This window comes from Poeciliopsis prolifica, unplaced genomic scaffold (assembly GCF_027474105.1).
Source record: "Poeciliopsis prolifica strain line A6 unplaced genomic scaffold, Auburn_PproV2 SCAFFOLD072, whole genome shotgun sequence".
Lineage (NCBI taxonomy): Eukaryota > Metazoa > Chordata > Actinopteri > Cyprinodontiformes > Poeciliidae > Poeciliopsis > Poeciliopsis prolifica.
This window is the reverse complement of record NW_026562447.1, coordinates 586,956-603,411: the sequence shown is the minus strand read 5'-3', so window position 1 is coordinate 603,411 and position 16,456 is coordinate 586,956. Positions and strand designations below refer to the sequence as shown.

Here is a 16,456-nt window from a genome sequence, read left to right as displayed (position 1 = left end):
CAGAATGTAATTGTTTTTTTCCCTGAGGATTGATTTGCAAATGTTATAGTGATGTGTATAGTTTATTAGACAAAGTCACTTGTCTTGAATTATAACTTGAACTTAAATGATCAACATAGATGATGAATATTCCTGTTAAGTAATTCCAGCTTCAGTTGTCAACATCTACAGATGTTGACAAAAGTCAGGTTAGTCTAAAATATAGCACCAAGGAAGAAAATAAAAACAAAATAACCTTTTTCCTAATTATCTCCCATTCCTCCAACAAGCAGAATGCATTAAGGATCACCAAGGTTTCACCAGCCCACAGGGCCTAATGAGCTCACGGGCAAACAGCCTCTAAATCAAGTCTCCTTCTCTCATCAAGGGAGGCATCTCGTGCGATTTGATGCCCGTTTCATCACTTTCTAGGTTTAATGTCATGAGCCCCGCAGTGATCCTGTGGCACTTTCCCAAATGAACCTGATGAAACCAAATGGGAAGCCCATTATGGCAGTGTTGCTGATAAATGTCCCAGCTTCAAACACATGGAGGAGACCCTGATCATTTATTCTCATGTCAACATGCGTTCTGCCGTTACGCAGCTGGCGTCTACATAGAGCCAGAGATTTAATGGGGAAGATGTCACTTGTCATTCTAGAAATCATTTCTTACAACAGACGGGATCAGGGAAAATGGCACCAACAGGAAGCCAGGGATTATAGAGCATATCTGTAAATAATACTGGAAAATATATCCGAGCATTAAATATTGAAACATATAACTGACAGCATCTGGGAGAGCCAAACATAATCAAATTCAAGTACAGAACGTGTGAACAGAGTCTGTCATTTAGTTATGCCTCAAGGAAAACACAACAACACATTTTTCCCTCCTGAATACAGTTAGTTATCTTCGGGCATCCCCACTGGTTGGCCCTCAGGGGATGAGACACAAACAGAAGCAACACACAATTCTAATAATTACACAAATTAGAAAAAGGCAAAGGGACAAAAGTTCAGTATATAAAGGTTTTAAATTGACAGAATGAAAAGAGTATTTTGGTATTTGTCCTGCCAATCAACAGTTGATCGAAGTAACATAAGTTAGTTACAACTTAAGTATGAGTAATTTTGATATAAAGACATAAGGTTTCAAAAGGTCAGTTTAAAAAGAATAAAAGTAGTCGCATCATATTCTTTCTATAAGTTAAAGTCATCTTAATGAGATGACAGAATGACTGCTCTATATTTATGCTTGTTTGAAGCATAAATGTAAGACTTTTTAAGGATGCACAGGCATCCTGGCCATTAAGAAACAACGCATGAACCAGAACATATCTACTTGTTATTCTGTAGTTCGTCTGTAATGAACAGGACAGCAGGAAGGTGTGACATGATGCTCAATGACAACCTGAAAACTACTTAATTTAGGTTGTGTTTAACCAACATTAATGCTTAAGTCTGTTTAATACAATCTTAATGATAAATAAATGCTACAAAGAATCTGCTGATAATTGTAATAATGCATATTTTACATTATTTTAGAAGTTTGTTCTAGCTGGTGTTTTAAAATGCTTCATAGATAAAGCTGGATTGGAAATTGGCCACAATTACTGTATTTTTTTTAACTAGCACTGCACAACTGAGGTGTGCAAAGTTTTTCAAACACAGATGAATTATGGTAATTTTTAAATAGCATTTTTGCATGTAATGCTTGTCGTTAGTAGCCATGCGAGTATTTCCCAGAAAATAAAAGGTGAACACTTACAGCTTTATTGTCGGATAGCCTCGAACACCAAACTCTGAAGCCATTCCTGCAATTCATAAAAATAATACTCCCATTACACGAGAAACAATAGTTATATCATAGACTTTTAAAATCTTGAGGTAGCCATCTAATTTAGTTAAAGCAAGGATATTTATCTACATACATTTAATTTATAAAATGATTTACTCACCTGAATAAGCAGTGGCATCCATCTTCCCAACACGCACCGGTGACCCCGAGCTTTTCAGCTCTGCTCCCACATCGTACCATACCGGCTCAAGTTTTTTACAGTAACCACACCACGGAGCGTAGAACTGGAAGATATCACAAGAGGAAAGTTATTTCTCTGAAAACAAAAGCCTTCAAGCTGCAACTCTTAGATACAAAAGATACTAAAAGCAGTCCACACCTCATTGTCCTGATTCATTCATTTCTAATGACTAAAAAACGGCCAAGGTGCTTTCAGAAAAAGTGGGACAAGCCTTTCTGATTTCACCCTGAAACTCTCTTATGGAGTTTCTGTCCAATCTTTATCTTGTTGTAGAATTGCAGAGACAAGTAAGGCCTGCTGTGCTTCAGATTTTGCTTTTGGGTTTTTGTAATGTCCTGTTAGTCGTGGACGTTCTCTCTGAGTCATTTTGGTAGACTACCACTCCTAGGAAGGCTCAACATCATTCTGTGTTTTATCCAATTGTGGATATCCCTGTAATTGTGTTTTGCTCAAGTATAAAAGCCATAATAGTGGTTTTACAATACTAAACAGAAACTTTAAGCCACTTAAGAACAGTTAATACTGTATTAATTGGTCAGATAGGTTATGTTTAAAGGATTTCTTGATTCCATAGGATTTGCAGCAATCAGGCCTGAGTGTGCTTAATGAAACTGAACTCAGTCTGCCAACTAAAGCATAGTTAATTCATGGTTAAGTCATGTTTGCTAAGATTACATCAGTATTTACCTCCTAAAACTTGCTTACAATCAAGTAACAACCATAAACGGCTTTATATTTCCAATGTTGCAACAGCTTATGCAAACGCTAATGTTCCAATAACCTTACTAACAGAAGTTTTTCCTGGAGACCAAACTAGCTGGTAAGGCACGTTTGCCTCTGATTTGACCCAGACCCAAACACCACAGCTCTCCAATCCCCTGGGCTTTTCTCCGCATGCTTGACTTCTTAACTAATCACCAACACAGAGGACGTTGCACACACACCCTCCCCAGCAGATACCACATCAGCAAGCGATGATCAGGGTAGTGGCATGCTCAACCCAAAATTAACCACACTTTGATGAATTTAATGAATCACTTTGTGTTTGTATGCGTGTTAAATGTCACACTCACATCAACCAGCCAGACGTCATTTTCCCTGGTGTCTTTAAACCTATCGCAGAAAAACAAACAGAAAGTTATACTGATTCAGCAGATATTTTAAAAACTCTTTTTGAGTGATATAGTGTATGCAATGCTAAGACAAGTATTTAAAACAAATATATATCAATAGATTTATAACATAATTTTAATTGTCTTCATTTAAAAACTTGGAAGCTACCATTTTCCCTACTGTTCATTAAGCAACTTTACATGGATTATTAGTTTTAACTGTATGTGGTAACATTTCTTTTTGTTATTTTTATCTGATAGTACAGACAACCGTTAATATGTATTTAATGACATGCATCTTTCCAATAAAATAGGTCTGCAATGCAGAATATTTTGCTTTCTTGATGTTCTCCTGTGTATTGCTACCTTAATAAATGAGGGAAAATGTGATTGCTTTAGTTTTCACATACAACTTTTAGTATATTTTAGTTTTCACATACAACTTTTAGTATATTTTGCAAGCTGAGGTCAAATTTCTCTTTCATAACCAACAGAAACATGTATTGGGTGTCTTTTGAACTGGCAGCAACAGATGGGGCAAAGGGTATTTCTAAATTACTCTAAACTTCGTACAGCTGCAGAAATATGTGGCTATGCTGGTTGGGTACTTTCTTTTACTTCTTATTTAAAGGATTTTAAACTGTAGGAGCAGTATGAAGGACAATCTTTGAAGGTTTTGAAATTATACTTTTTCAAACTATAGTGCATCTTAATACTGGTGACAGGCTCATGCAAACACTGGATCAAGAATATAGAAATACAGAAAACCTTTAAGGTTTATTTGATAAGCTTAATAAGAATACAAAAAAATAATTGTTTTTTTATTCTTGATTTAAATGAAAAATATATAGAGAAAAATTATGTTGACATTTCCAAAAGGCTATAAGTCATGCAATACATAAAGAAGTATCACGTTTTCAGATGTAAACACCTTAAACAATCACTGTCCAACCATGCATACAAACATGGTTTTACAAAGCATGTTTGTGAACTCAGGAAGTTGCATTATTACATGGGCAAGTTTCAATCAACCATTGCAGCTGGAAATTTAAATTAGAAAAGCATCACTTACGTTTCATCGAGATCTTCAACAAAAGCAAACACCGATGAGCTCAAGAAAGCTGCCAGAACTGCAACAGGAAAAGACAGAAAAAAAAAATAGGCATGCTTAAATCAGTGACAACTTGCAACTATGAGCTCCTAATGACTGAAGCATCACCAGCTAAAGCTACTGTCGCCCTCTCAGGCTAACTGTGCTTCAGTCTGGGCCAAAGTTAATAGAGCAGCCGCTTCAGACCTCGTTCTAAGCGTGAAAGTGCGTGTGTTAAACTGTTGAGGGTGCAAAAGGCAGGTAAACATAAACGTACCTCCACAAATCACGGAAGCCCTGACTTCTGCCATTGCTTCAAGTGGAAAGAGCAAGCAGGAAATGCTGCTGCTAACGTTGTGGTCGGTACGCATGCGCAGATTTACGCAGCAGTCCAAAAAGCTTTACGTCAGAATTTAAATATATATTTTTATATAATAGAACAAACAGCAATAAATTATATTTTAAAAGTCTATTTTTCTACTTTGCTTTGTTTTGCTTTTTATTGTACAACAGTAACTGATTTTTACTGTGTTGCAAATTAAAAAGTAGAATAGTGGTAACATGAATACAATACCCAGGTTTATAAATAAAATTTTAAAAAATCACTTTTGTTTATTTTTCATCTTAGTTGTCTTGATGTTCTATGCCAAGAGCATCAAGTCTATTATTGCCATTAGCTGCCAATAATAATTTACTTTTCTTGCTCCAGTGCACAGTTTTTGGGTTTTTTTGCAATTCAGCAATGTACTAATACAGACAAAGGCAAACATGAATGCATTGTAATTTTGGGGCCTGTTTAACTGTGGGTCTATTTGTACTTTCTGTATTCCTTTGGGGTTATTTCACCCCTCTTGCTTTTCTTGGATATTTTTTTAAAAAGGAACGAGTGAAGATCACTACTGTTATCGGCCACAAGGTGTCCCTCTAAACTAGCTGATTAAAGTGTCAGTATGTGAAACATGAGATTTCACTTGGTCCTTTATGATTTAAAACAACCAACAAGCTATAGTAAACTGATAGCTAAATAATATTACAAGTGTGGTTCATTGCAGAAATTATTTGAATGAGCTTTCCTCATCCGTACAAACTGACCCCATATTCTTTATCATTGTGTATTACTCATAAATGACAAAAACAAGTAACATAATTTATTGAAAACATATTTATTTGTCTGAGAAAATCTCTGAGTGATAATCTGAATCTAACACTGAATTGTTTCAAGGTTATCAAACCACTTAATAATTAGTTACCTTCATTAAAATATATTTACATTGCAAATTAGCTCCTCAAATGACACATAACGAAAGCAAACAATAACATTATAGAGAATTGTTTGATTCACAGAAAGTGGCTGAACATTACATATGTATTCTTGTTATATTATATTCCATTTTGCTTTAATTACTCCTAAACACAAAGCTGGCACATTAGGCATTGATATGTGGGAAAATACCACAGAAATTAAAGTACCAGCAATTTGTTCCTCATTTCCTTTGCTACATTGCACTTCTTTAGTACAACTGCAGTCACAACTTTATGCACTGAGGAAGCAGAAGCATCTTAAATTAACTTTCTAGCTGACTTACAAGTTTCAAAAATGAAAGTTTTTGGTCCTGACATGGTTTTGTAACAGACCTTTGCAAAGCAAAAATGTAGGTAATGTGCTGCTTCAGAATGTAATCTCACTAAAAAATAAGGGATGCTGTTGTGTTTCACCCTTAAAAGAGCTGCACTTTCTCACGGGGTGAATAGAGATCAAGACTGAGTAGCTGCATGGGCTGATGCGGAGGACATGCTCCCCGCTCATGTGCCAAGTATGTGAATGCTTTTGTAATTGCTGTGGCAGAAACCTGGGCACAAGCTGTTAGCTTACATAGAAACGAAAACATCTAGAACAACCCAAATACAATGCTCCTTTGAGCTTCGAGTTTTCAGAACTGTAAGGGTCTTCTTTATAGTGACAGGAGGACCATTAAAGATCTTTTATCCACACCTTCAAACAAGCAAAGTGATTTGTCTTTTTCATATAAAGAAAAGTCTTGTTTAGCCGTCCCAGGCCAAGCTGCAGACTCCCACGCTCAAATGAAGCTGACTGAGCAAACTCATGTCATGTCACAGGGCGGGACAGAAATGACTTCAGCAGGGCTGGAAAACAAAGCTTCCTTTTCCTCGCTTCAACCGTAACAACAGCACTGAAGTGGTTTAGCTTTCAGGACTAGGGCTCACATTCATTACATTATTTGTTACATCTAATAAACACAACAACACATGTACATTTTATCACAAAGACAAAAGGAAAAATTCAAGTCAGAAACACCTTCTGACTTTGGAAAGAAAATGATTATTTTGATTATTTTCAGCAGTATTCCTACTTATGAAATGAGTATGTATTTTGGGTGGCTGTGCTGAAGAAACTCCAACAGGAAAATTATTTGTTGGCTTTATTGTAAAAGGAAGTTGCTGTATCCTGAAGATCATTTGTGCATGAGAGTTTAGTGGGGGTAAATCACAATACTATGTAGAACATTTAATACTGATCTCTATGATGTCAATGTAATGTACTTTTGTACTTGAAATTGGTACCAGAACATGGCTAATTTTAAATTTTTTGTGTCAATATCAGGACCAAAAGTTAGAACCAAAAGAATTCCATTTTCTTCCATAAGGTTTAGTGGCATCCAAACAAATTCAGTCCGGGTTAACTAGGATCTTGACATGTTAGAAAAGCATTTGTGCAATCACAACTATCACGGCGAAAACAGATGAAAATAATGTTTTTTTCTAAGACAATGTTTTGAGAGAAGTTGTGTAGGTGGAGAGCAGACAATGAATTCCATCACGAATATCTTAGCAAAGCAGGTTAGCAGTTTAAAAGTGCAATCCAGAAAGGACAAACCAGCCCAGTCAATAGAATTGATTGCTGGTCAATTACATTAACACTGAATGATCCAATAAATTACAACTCTATTGAAACTTCGACTGATGTATGGTTTCCCTAACCGGATGCTTACTACAAATGCAGATCGGTTTTAGTCCTGTTAAAGTGGATGACTAGCATTTTAAGAAAATGTCTTAGTCGAGCTGACACCATCAGATCTGTAACATTTATGATAAAGAGTTAAGACTCCAACTGAGGCACACTGGTGATGTCCCGTGAAGGGAATGAAGTGGTGATGTTGCAGCATTCTTCCAAAGTTCACCAACTCAGGAAACTGTTGCATTTAGGAGCAGCAGCATTGAACTGGAGCAGCTATGTGCAGAGTTGCATAGTTCAGCTCAGCTGAAGGAGAAATATCCATCCACAAGTGTTCATTCCAGGATGTCCGTTTCAAAAGGGACCAGATGATAGTAGGAGAGGTTGGTGACATACGCTTCTGTTTCCCCGTCACACACGTCTGCTTCCATTGGCAAAAATTCTGTTCCGTCATCATACCTTTAGGAAAAATCCAAAACAGGTCCAGTCAAAAGTTTACACTCATCATTAGCGGAAATGTCATATTTATTGTGGGCTTTTAATAAGTTATTTAAAAAGTTCTTCTTATAGAGTTCATTAACAATATCACAAAATATTTTGATGAACTTCTTAAACATTAAAATATGTATATGGATGTATATATTTGAAAATATAGGTATAATTTTAACTGTAAGCAATAAACTGTGACATTTTGACCCCATTCTTATTTTTCAAAAGCTGCTTTGTGGCAAGTACCAAAAGAATGTGTTCCGCTTTTGCTTCCTACACAAAGAAGGAAGGAAGAGGTGTACAGATAGACTTCCTGTAATGCACGAAGGCAGTGGATAGTCTTCATCACTCAACAATTCAGAAGCAAACATGGAAAGAGTAGGATTTGTGGAAAAATAGCAAATTTAGTAGTCAAAAAGGTGATGCAAAATTGACACAATCTTACTTAAAAGTTAGCTCCAGAATGATATGATAAATTTGTTTTTTTATGCACAGAATATGTCTAAGCTTATCTTACAAAGTAACCTGCAAGCTTAATACTCACGTGTGCTCGCCAGAGTCTGTGGAGGACGGTCTTTCTTTTTCCTCTGGTATACTATCATCAAATACAATAGTTTCTGTGTTGGCCAGACAAAATCCGTTCGACCGCATGATTTCTGAAAGGTACAGAGTGCATCATTGCATCATAAGTGAACTTTTTCAAAAGCTGGGGGATGAAATTAGTTCACTGATCAATATGTTCCACATGGACATGTACCTGATATGTTGATTGGACTCTGAAAGCACGGCTGGATTCTGTGGACTTTGTCATTCCTTAGCACCTGGTCCAGCGGCGAGCGTTCAAAGAAAGTCAACATCACCTCCGACCTGGAAAACTGGAGGAGGGATGTTTTTAGACTCTGGAACATCAATAGTACTGACATGAAATGAAAGATCACAAAAAAAAAAAAACATTTGAGTGTGTCTTTAACATTGCATGGTAAATAAATACAAGTATCATCAACTAAAACAAAAAGTTTATGTCAACATTAGACTTGTCATAATTCTCTACCCTGTCATACTTTTTTATTTGTGTTGTTCATTATTCTACTTTACAAATATTTTATGTAGCCCAGAGTTTTAAACTCTGAAGCAAGTCATTTTAAATAATAATGAATATTACTGTCACATCTTCTTAAGGATTTGCTGCTTTTCATTTTACTTTTTTGATTTTATCTGTTGAAATATCACCTGTAAAAAATAAAGTGATAAAGTGATAACTCCAGGTACCCTGGTGGTGGTTATGCAATGCAGTTTTAGTGATTTAATCCTCTAAATATACACCAGTATGTTATTTATTTAGTCAATGGAATTTGGGAAAGAGGGTTTGTTGTAGCTATTTGACTTTGTTATCTCTCTGGCCTTACTCCCTCCATTTTATGGCATAATTATGAATGGTGTTTTTTTTTTTGTCACATTAAAAATATACTGACAGTTTTAATTGAATTACTAACCTTGCATGGCATGTTGATGGCATTCTTTAGAAGTCTTTCCACCTCATTCAACTTCTCCTCAATGTCATGTGCATCTTTGATTTTTACCAAACCTGCAAAAAAGAAAAAAATTAATGTATGGATGGGGATGAAAATATTGATACACACACACACATATATACTGTATATATATGTGTGTATATATATAAGATAAAACCACCCGCGGTGGGTGAGAAGGGATTTTTTAATTTTATGTATATATTATGTGGTAGCTTAATGCATGTTAAGTGGTATGATTATGATTAAGGTAGTCACATTATATTGCTAAGATTAGTACAGCATCTTTTTCTTTAAATGTGTATATTAATACATTATAAATTGTCAGAATCCAAGCGTTTTTGTTAGTTGTTACACTGCTGAAGGCTTTGCTCCTTGTATGGATTTATCCATCCACCTTTAAGTACTGCTATGTACAGAAACCTTTAATCTACAAAGAAACAGACCAAATTGAAATGTCAAGCACAACTATTTTTGTACTTTGACAATTAATCAAGGCTTTTGCTGTGACCTTTACTGAAACAACGCGTTAGCTATCTGCAAACTCAGGACATAGCAATCGGAAAAGTTCGATTTTTTTAAAAAAGGTCAATCTAGATGCATAAAAGAAGTGGCCAAGCTTTTATTAAAGTAACCTTTTTCTTAACAATGGTACCTGCTCTTGCAACAGGAGCACAAGAAACTCCATAAAGTGTTGCTGTAAAATTACTGTGTAACCATTGACATTTGTTTAACAGCACATAATAACACAGAACGGTAATAAGAGATGCTGCATACCAAAGTCTGTGATACTTTAAGTCTTGAACAAAAGAGGGGATGCATATTTGGAAGGTAGTGGGTGGATAAATATCATCCTGTTTGGTGATATGTGGCTGCCACCCCTCAGACTGGGCGGTCAGGGAGGCGTCATTTACTGCCATGTCGACAGAAAGGGATGTGGTGAGAAGTTTGAAGAACAAATACTGAGATCAAACTGACGAGGCTCTGTCTCATCTAAACAACATAAACAGAACAGGCACTGTTGCATAGAAGAACTGGTGCTATGTGCACCCACAGCCTCAACCATTTAAAGGGATTGCATCATTCCCAGGGGGTTGGAGAATTACTGGATGGTTAAATCCTAAAACATTTAGAGAATCTTAATGCCCAGAAGTTTTCTTTAACAGGAAGTTTTAAAAATGTGTTTTCCTAGATTGGACTGGTTGACAATATCAATATACAAGCTTTAAAAAGTTAAAAACATTATCATGAACAATTCCAACTATTTATAGCTCATTAATGAACTACATATACTGCTGTAAAGTTTCTGTTCTTCAGTAGAACCACAGCTAATGAACAGAAAACGGCACCACTTTTCATTGTAACCATGCTTATGAAAAACATGGACAGTCATCATGAGGAAACTGAAGGAGAGCCACTCATTGCTCTTATTAAGATATATGCTTCATTATTTAGTCAATGTGTGACTCACGTCAGCTGATCGCTGTAAAATGTGTGTCCCAGATTTCTACAGTGGAAGAGGACAGAGAAAAGTTTTAAACCACATAGGAAGAAAAGTCCCACTGAAGATGGTATTTTCAGTGTTCCTGGAAACCCCATCTGCAATTTGCTATGCTTGCAATTAACACAATACAAGACAGAAATCAACTATGTTTTCCAAATAAGCTTAGAAATAAGCTTAGATTTTATAGTTGTCCAGTTATCCTTCAAAAACTGTCTTCAGAAAATATGCCATAGCAAATCTGTCTTGTTTTCCAACTAAAACGCCTGAGACCATTTCCTTCAATTTCCCATTGAAGTGTCTATTTCCTGCATGGACTTCCTGTCTTCCTGATGTTATGTTTTAACTCATTATGAAATGCTCTTCAGTTAGATTTGCTGGCCTTAAAGCTGATAACTATGAAGACCTTAAAGACGTTTCCTTTTAGCTGCCAGTAAGTTTTGGGTAGAATCAAGAAACTGCCTCGTTTGAGGTAAATAGCAATTATTATTATCATACATAATCTAACATATGAGCTCAGAAATGTCAAATTCATCTTTAAACGGAGAGTTCAAAATCATCAGAAGATGTTGTAAGAGTCACAACCATCGTCTGTGAGGATCTGATAAGCATATGTCAGCAGTTTAGCACATAATCACTCAACCACCAACACACAGCAGTTTGGTCAGCATGTTATTTCTTATTATCGCCGTCAACAAGCTAACAACACTATTCTGTAAACAACTTCATTCAGGCAGCTATTGAACCTGCTGCTGTGTACTCTCATTTATGAGACACACTTGCATTCTTGAAGTGAAACTCTAAAATGTTTTCATTATATTCTATAAATTTCTTTGTGCATAAAATGTATTTTAAACACATGTAATCATTTCACAGGATGAAAGTGGTTTTTAAATTCAGAATTGAATCTTATTATGAATATTTTTGGATCATTATAATAGAAAGAAAGGGATTAGCGCTCATAAAAAATAAAACAATATAAGAGCAGCCTGGAACGTCACAAAAACATCATTATTTATTTTTAAAGGCTATTTGTAGAGGGCGAAACTGCAGAATCTTCTTTAAGGACAGTTTGATAATGCCAGAATAACCCAATAGTTTACTAAAATTCTCAAAAACAGCAAGTAAATTACTGTCCATCAGTCCTAAACTATTTTAATTAAAGTATTTGAGTTGTAGGAAACAGTGACCCAGTTGGATTTTTAATTATACCTATTTCACATGAACTATGAGCAATCGGGTCCAATTGATGTTCACACTGAGGTCACATGTACACACCAGGCTAAAAATGGCCGGTCTCCCTCCTCTCTCAGTCGCTCTCTAAATCTCTTTCTCATCATGACATCAGTTTGAAAAGCTCTACACGCCCTCTTTGTTGCCCGGGTGCTCCACAGTTACAGGAAAACATGACTGGGAAAGGACCGTCAATCTAAACAACGCTCGAGGCACGCAAATAAAATATTGAATGTGAAAGAATGTAATTAAACCCGTGTTGTTTGGAATACTGGTGACTCGTTGAAGCGGCCCTGAATGACTGAAGTAGCTTAACTTCTGCCTCAACTATCAACAGCATCCATTGACAGTTTCTATAAACTTCATAAAAAAATTCCAAACTTTCCAATATTCTATATTTAATTCAAAGTACTAAAGATGGTTGCAATATTTCTACAGTGAAATATGGAGCATTTTGTGTCCTGCTGCCAATATCGGCCAGGATTCTTTGGCAAAAGAGATTTTTATTCTCAGTGGGGATTCTCCTGATGAAAAAAAAAAGTTAACATCAAAAATGGAAAAGCAAGAAACTGCAAAGAAAGGAAAGACACAAGAATAAAGAAGGAAAATACAAGGAAAGAAAGGTTGCAGACATTAAAAGGACAAAGAAAAAAATGGCACAAGGAAAGAAAGAACGATGAGAAACAGAAGACAGGGGGGGAAGGAAGACAACAAAAAAAACAGAAAGGAAATAGCAAGGAAAGACATAAAAAGTAATTAAGGAAAGAAAAAACTACTTTCTTCTATGGAGGATAAATGGAAAGAAAGATAGAAGGTTACAACAAAAGACAGAAGGAAGGATATTAGAAAGGACAAGAGGTAGAACAGGGAAAAAAGAATGAAGAACACATGCAACTATAGAAAGGCAGAAGAATAGAAAGGAGGAGGAAAAGAGGGAAAAAAGGTGAAAGCACAAAAAAGAAAAGAAGTACATGAGGGAGGGAGTAAGATCAGACCTTCAGACATTTATAGTAATATATAAAATATATAAATAAGGCATTTTACTGTATTCTTCTAATTCAAATTCAAAAATGTTTTATTTATTCAAAAGGTAAAATTGAATCAATAACACTCTGTTTTCTTAATCCAAATGTATTCAAACCTGCAGAATTTCAATCAAATTTTATATAAACTTTTCCAGACATTTCCAGACTTTCCTAGACTACATGAACCTGACATTTACTGTTCAGCTGTGGTCTGGATAAGAGGTGACGGACAAAATAAAGAAGCAAAAAGTCAGTCATGTGACCCAGAAAGCCTCTTCCCAAAATACACCAAACACTACAGAGGAAGAGGGAAGCCAGTGAGCTGTCAACAACTCTGTCAGCTCTTTCAGGGCCCAGGCAGGAAGCAGAGCTTTTCCAGCCTCCACTAAAGGGATGTTTCCGAAACACTTGCATCGGCTCGCGGGGTACAGAGACAAAGGGGAAGTGCAAAGGAAACTCAAACACTGAATAAATCGGAAACTGTGCCAAATCTGAGGCAACTTCAGCATAGAACCAGCTAAAGCTGAAAATACTGAGGCCCAACATAGAGATGTCACAAACTGGTCCATAGAGATCAATAATTTAAAATCTGTTGTTACTCAAGCTGAAGTTACAGAACAGAAAAGTTTAGTTTGCCATACAATTAAATAATTTTTTTCTCATGCAAAGCTATTTTTCCTGTATTAACAGTAATATATCGCATGTCTTTCAGGTTTGATGACATTTATGTAAGTGGTACAACAACTTCCGTTTGATTTTCTTCCAACAGCAAATTATTCCTAAGTTCTCTTTGAACTGATCCTTTGAAATGATTTTAGCACAAAATAGTAATTTGCTTGTTAGGCTTTTTAGGGGGATATGATGATTTTACTTGCATTCTGAGAACAAAATGCTTATCTGAACTTCTCTACTTAGAGCAAAGCAGAGCTTTCGGGTAAAAACCCAAAGTAATGCATCAAAACTAAGAAATTCCACAATTTCCTTTCAATGAGCACATCACCAAACAGCCTGTGCAAAGGCTATGGACATTTACTACTATGCATAAAGATGGATGGATTTGTAATGTGTTTTAATTAGCACAACCTAGAAACACATCCCATACACCCACAAAAGCCACAGAATATATTTTGCTTTAACTATGTTGAAATATAACAGAAACATGCTGCCTGCTCCACAACAGGGATGCTGCAAACGCATCCTAAAGAAGAACTTGTTGATCATTAACTTGTTCAAACTGGCTGAAGTAAATGCTACCTATGAGCAGCTCAAAGTAACCTCAGAGCCTTAACAAATGTATCCACTATCAAACATATCATCATCCCTTTGGATTTGCATAACCCTAAGGAGTGTACATGTGGTGCCATAGAAAAAGTATTCACAGATGTTTTTGTTATTTTTACCAGTGTGATGGATCCACATAAAGTAGTGCATAATTGTGAAGCGAAAGGAAAATGATTCCTGTGCATTTGCCTTCAGGCACCTGAGTTAATAGAAGCACTTTTTGCCACATTTGCAGCAGCAACACTTGACCCTACAGAAACTTCCTAACCATTCTTTTGAAAGCTGCTAAAACTCAGTCAGAGAGCATCTCTGAGCATATTTTCAAAACCAACTGGAGATTCAAGATTGCATAATCAGTTTGGACACTTATTAGCCTATCAAAATATATTAATTTGTTTAGATCTATTCTGTTAAGCGAAAAGTTTCATTCTTGTCTTACCGAACAAGAACATCTTCTTCCACATGTTTGCTGTTCCCTGCGTGGCTTGTGGCAAACTTTAAGAGGGAATTTTTGTAGCGTGTATCTCTGTGAAATTCAAATAGAGTAAATCCCTAATTGTTGTCAAATTCTCCCTCAAACATGGCAGATCTCTGCAAGTCCTCCAGAGTTCCCATTGGTATTTTACTTCCACTTTGTTCTGGTGGCCTATCACATTAAAATCCTATTAAATGCAATGAAGTTTGACCCTACAAAATGGTAGCTAGTTTGAGACTTTGCAAGCTTGTGCAGCAGTGTGTTGAAGCTGAGAAAAAAAACATACATTTTGAAATGATTTCCACAGCTGTTCTGGAGTCAAACAAAAGAAAAAAGAGTGAAATCCGAAACACCAGCAGTTGCTCTGTCTGAGGCAGAATCATGAATATCCAAAGAATTGTACTGTTCAATTAAATGCCAATTTCTGGAAAAGAGACCTGAACTTTGCAGATACCTCAAAAAGGGAAAAGTCCTGCACATAAGATTCCTACAATGCAGGAGAGATGCTAGAAAGTTTTCTAAGGATTGCAGGGTGGGGTCCCACTGAAACATTTGGGGAAATTAACCAAAAATATAAGCTAAAACAGATTGAGTGTGATATGAGTTATTATGGTGGTCAGAGCTCCAAGATGGGAACGATGTCACATCCTATTTGGAGGTGCTCTCTTTGCAACTCAGAAAATAGAAAGATTTGATCAGCCATCTTATAAATAACTATTACTAGTAACACAAATCAATTCATGCATTGATTTCAAAATTTTCACTACTGTGTGTGCTAATACCACTGTCCTGAGATCTTATATGCTTGGCAGCCAAATTGGATGCAAAACTCAGGGTTGTTTTGCGAGCTTTGACTTTCCCATTCAGAATTCCGACTCTTGTATTTCTGTCAGACTTTCGAAAATCAAGCTTCCAAGTACAAAGAGAACCCACTCTTATCATCCTGTAGGCTATTTAATGAACACTGAAACATAGGACTTATCAGCTCCTGATGCAGGCATGTGGTGGATTCTTGTCATTCTATTAAAAAGCCAGCAAACTCAGTCAATCTATAAAACAGAAATTGGCTATTTCAATTTTAATCATAATACAAATATAATGTTTTGATACTTCTTTCATTATGTCTAATTAACTTTTGAGAGATGCCTTGGTTGGATTAACATGCATGCATAATATCATCAAAAGGTAATATTTGTACAGGTTCGCATTAATTTAGCGCGTTTTTCACCATCAGTCTAAACATCCAGCTGTAATAATAAGTGTCTGTCATCATTTCCTGTCTGTCTCGATCTGTTTCTCCCATCTTACCGACCTTCTATCAGCGGAGATTTAGATAAGTCCTTTCTGTCCTCTGGAAAGGACTTCAGCAGTCTCTTAAAGAGCCGGCCCAGGTCGGAATAACTCCGATGCAAGTATAAAATGTTCCTGTCGGACCACTCGGTTCGGATCTCGAAGAACTCCTCTTCCTCTCCGCGCTGGCTTATGATGAGCCTCCGGATCCCGTTAACCCAGCAGTCCCGGACAAACATGTTGACCAGAGACGTGCCTTCAAACACGGCCGATGCCATCCCGCCCTTCAGGCGTTTGAGTCCAGCATGCCGGGGCTGCTGCCGCGGGGGGCCGTGGTGGAGGTGAAACCTAAACGCTGCGCCGCAGGAGGAAAAGGCAACTTCGGGAAGTTTTCCGTCTGCCCTCTGAGAGCGTCGGACAGCTGCAGCAGAGAGAGA

The 16,456-nt window shown here is 36.6% G+C and overlaps 2 protein-coding genes across 2 annotated transcripts in view; both read right to left on the bottom strand.

Annotated features, from left to right (window-relative positions):
- Positions 1 to 4,593, bottom strand: part of tmx3b (thioredoxin related transmembrane protein 3b) — a 41,279-nt gene extending 36,686 nt beyond the window's left edge. The window contains exons 1-5 of the mRNA XM_055020959.1: positions 4,500 to 4,593; positions 4,205 to 4,262; positions 3,094 to 3,133; positions 1,940 to 2,063; positions 1,750 to 1,795 (exon numbers count right to left, since the gene is read on the bottom strand). Coding sequence (XP_054876934.1) covers positions 1,750 to 1,795; positions 1,940 to 2,063; positions 3,094 to 3,133; positions 4,205 to 4,262; positions 4,500 to 4,593 — 362 coding nt within the window. The remainder of the gene's footprint in view (positions 1 to 1,749; positions 1,796 to 1,939; positions 2,064 to 3,093; positions 3,134 to 4,204; positions 4,263 to 4,499) is intronic.
- Positions 4,594 to 5,366: 773 nt separating this feature from the next.
- On the bottom strand, positions 5,367 to 16,456 carry pxdc1b (PX domain containing 1b). Its single transcript, XM_055020979.1, has 5 exons — positions 16,042 to 16,456; positions 9,179 to 9,270; positions 8,443 to 8,560; positions 8,230 to 8,341; positions 5,367 to 7,655 (listed from the first exon to the last, which is right to left on the bottom strand). The coding sequence occupies exons 1-5, from the start codon at positions 16,295 to 16,297 to the stop codon at positions 7,532 to 7,534; spliced, it is 702 nt and encodes a 233-aa protein (XP_054876954.1). The 5' UTR covers positions 16,298 to 16,456; the 3' UTR covers positions 5,367 to 7,531.

Coding starts and splice junctions, on each gene's coding strand:
- pxdc1b (XM_055020979.1), bottom strand. CDS start 16,297: ATGGCATCGGCCGTGTTTGAAGGCACGTCTCTGGTCAACATGTTTGTC. Junction 9,271..16,041: donor TAAATCTCCGCTGATAGAAG/GTCGGTAAGATG, acceptor TCTTTTTTGCAG/GTTTGGTAAAAATCAAAGAT. Junction 7,656..8,229: donor ACAGACTCTGGCGAGCACAC/GTGAGTATTAAG, acceptor TTTTTCCTAAAG/GTATGATGACGGAACAGAAT.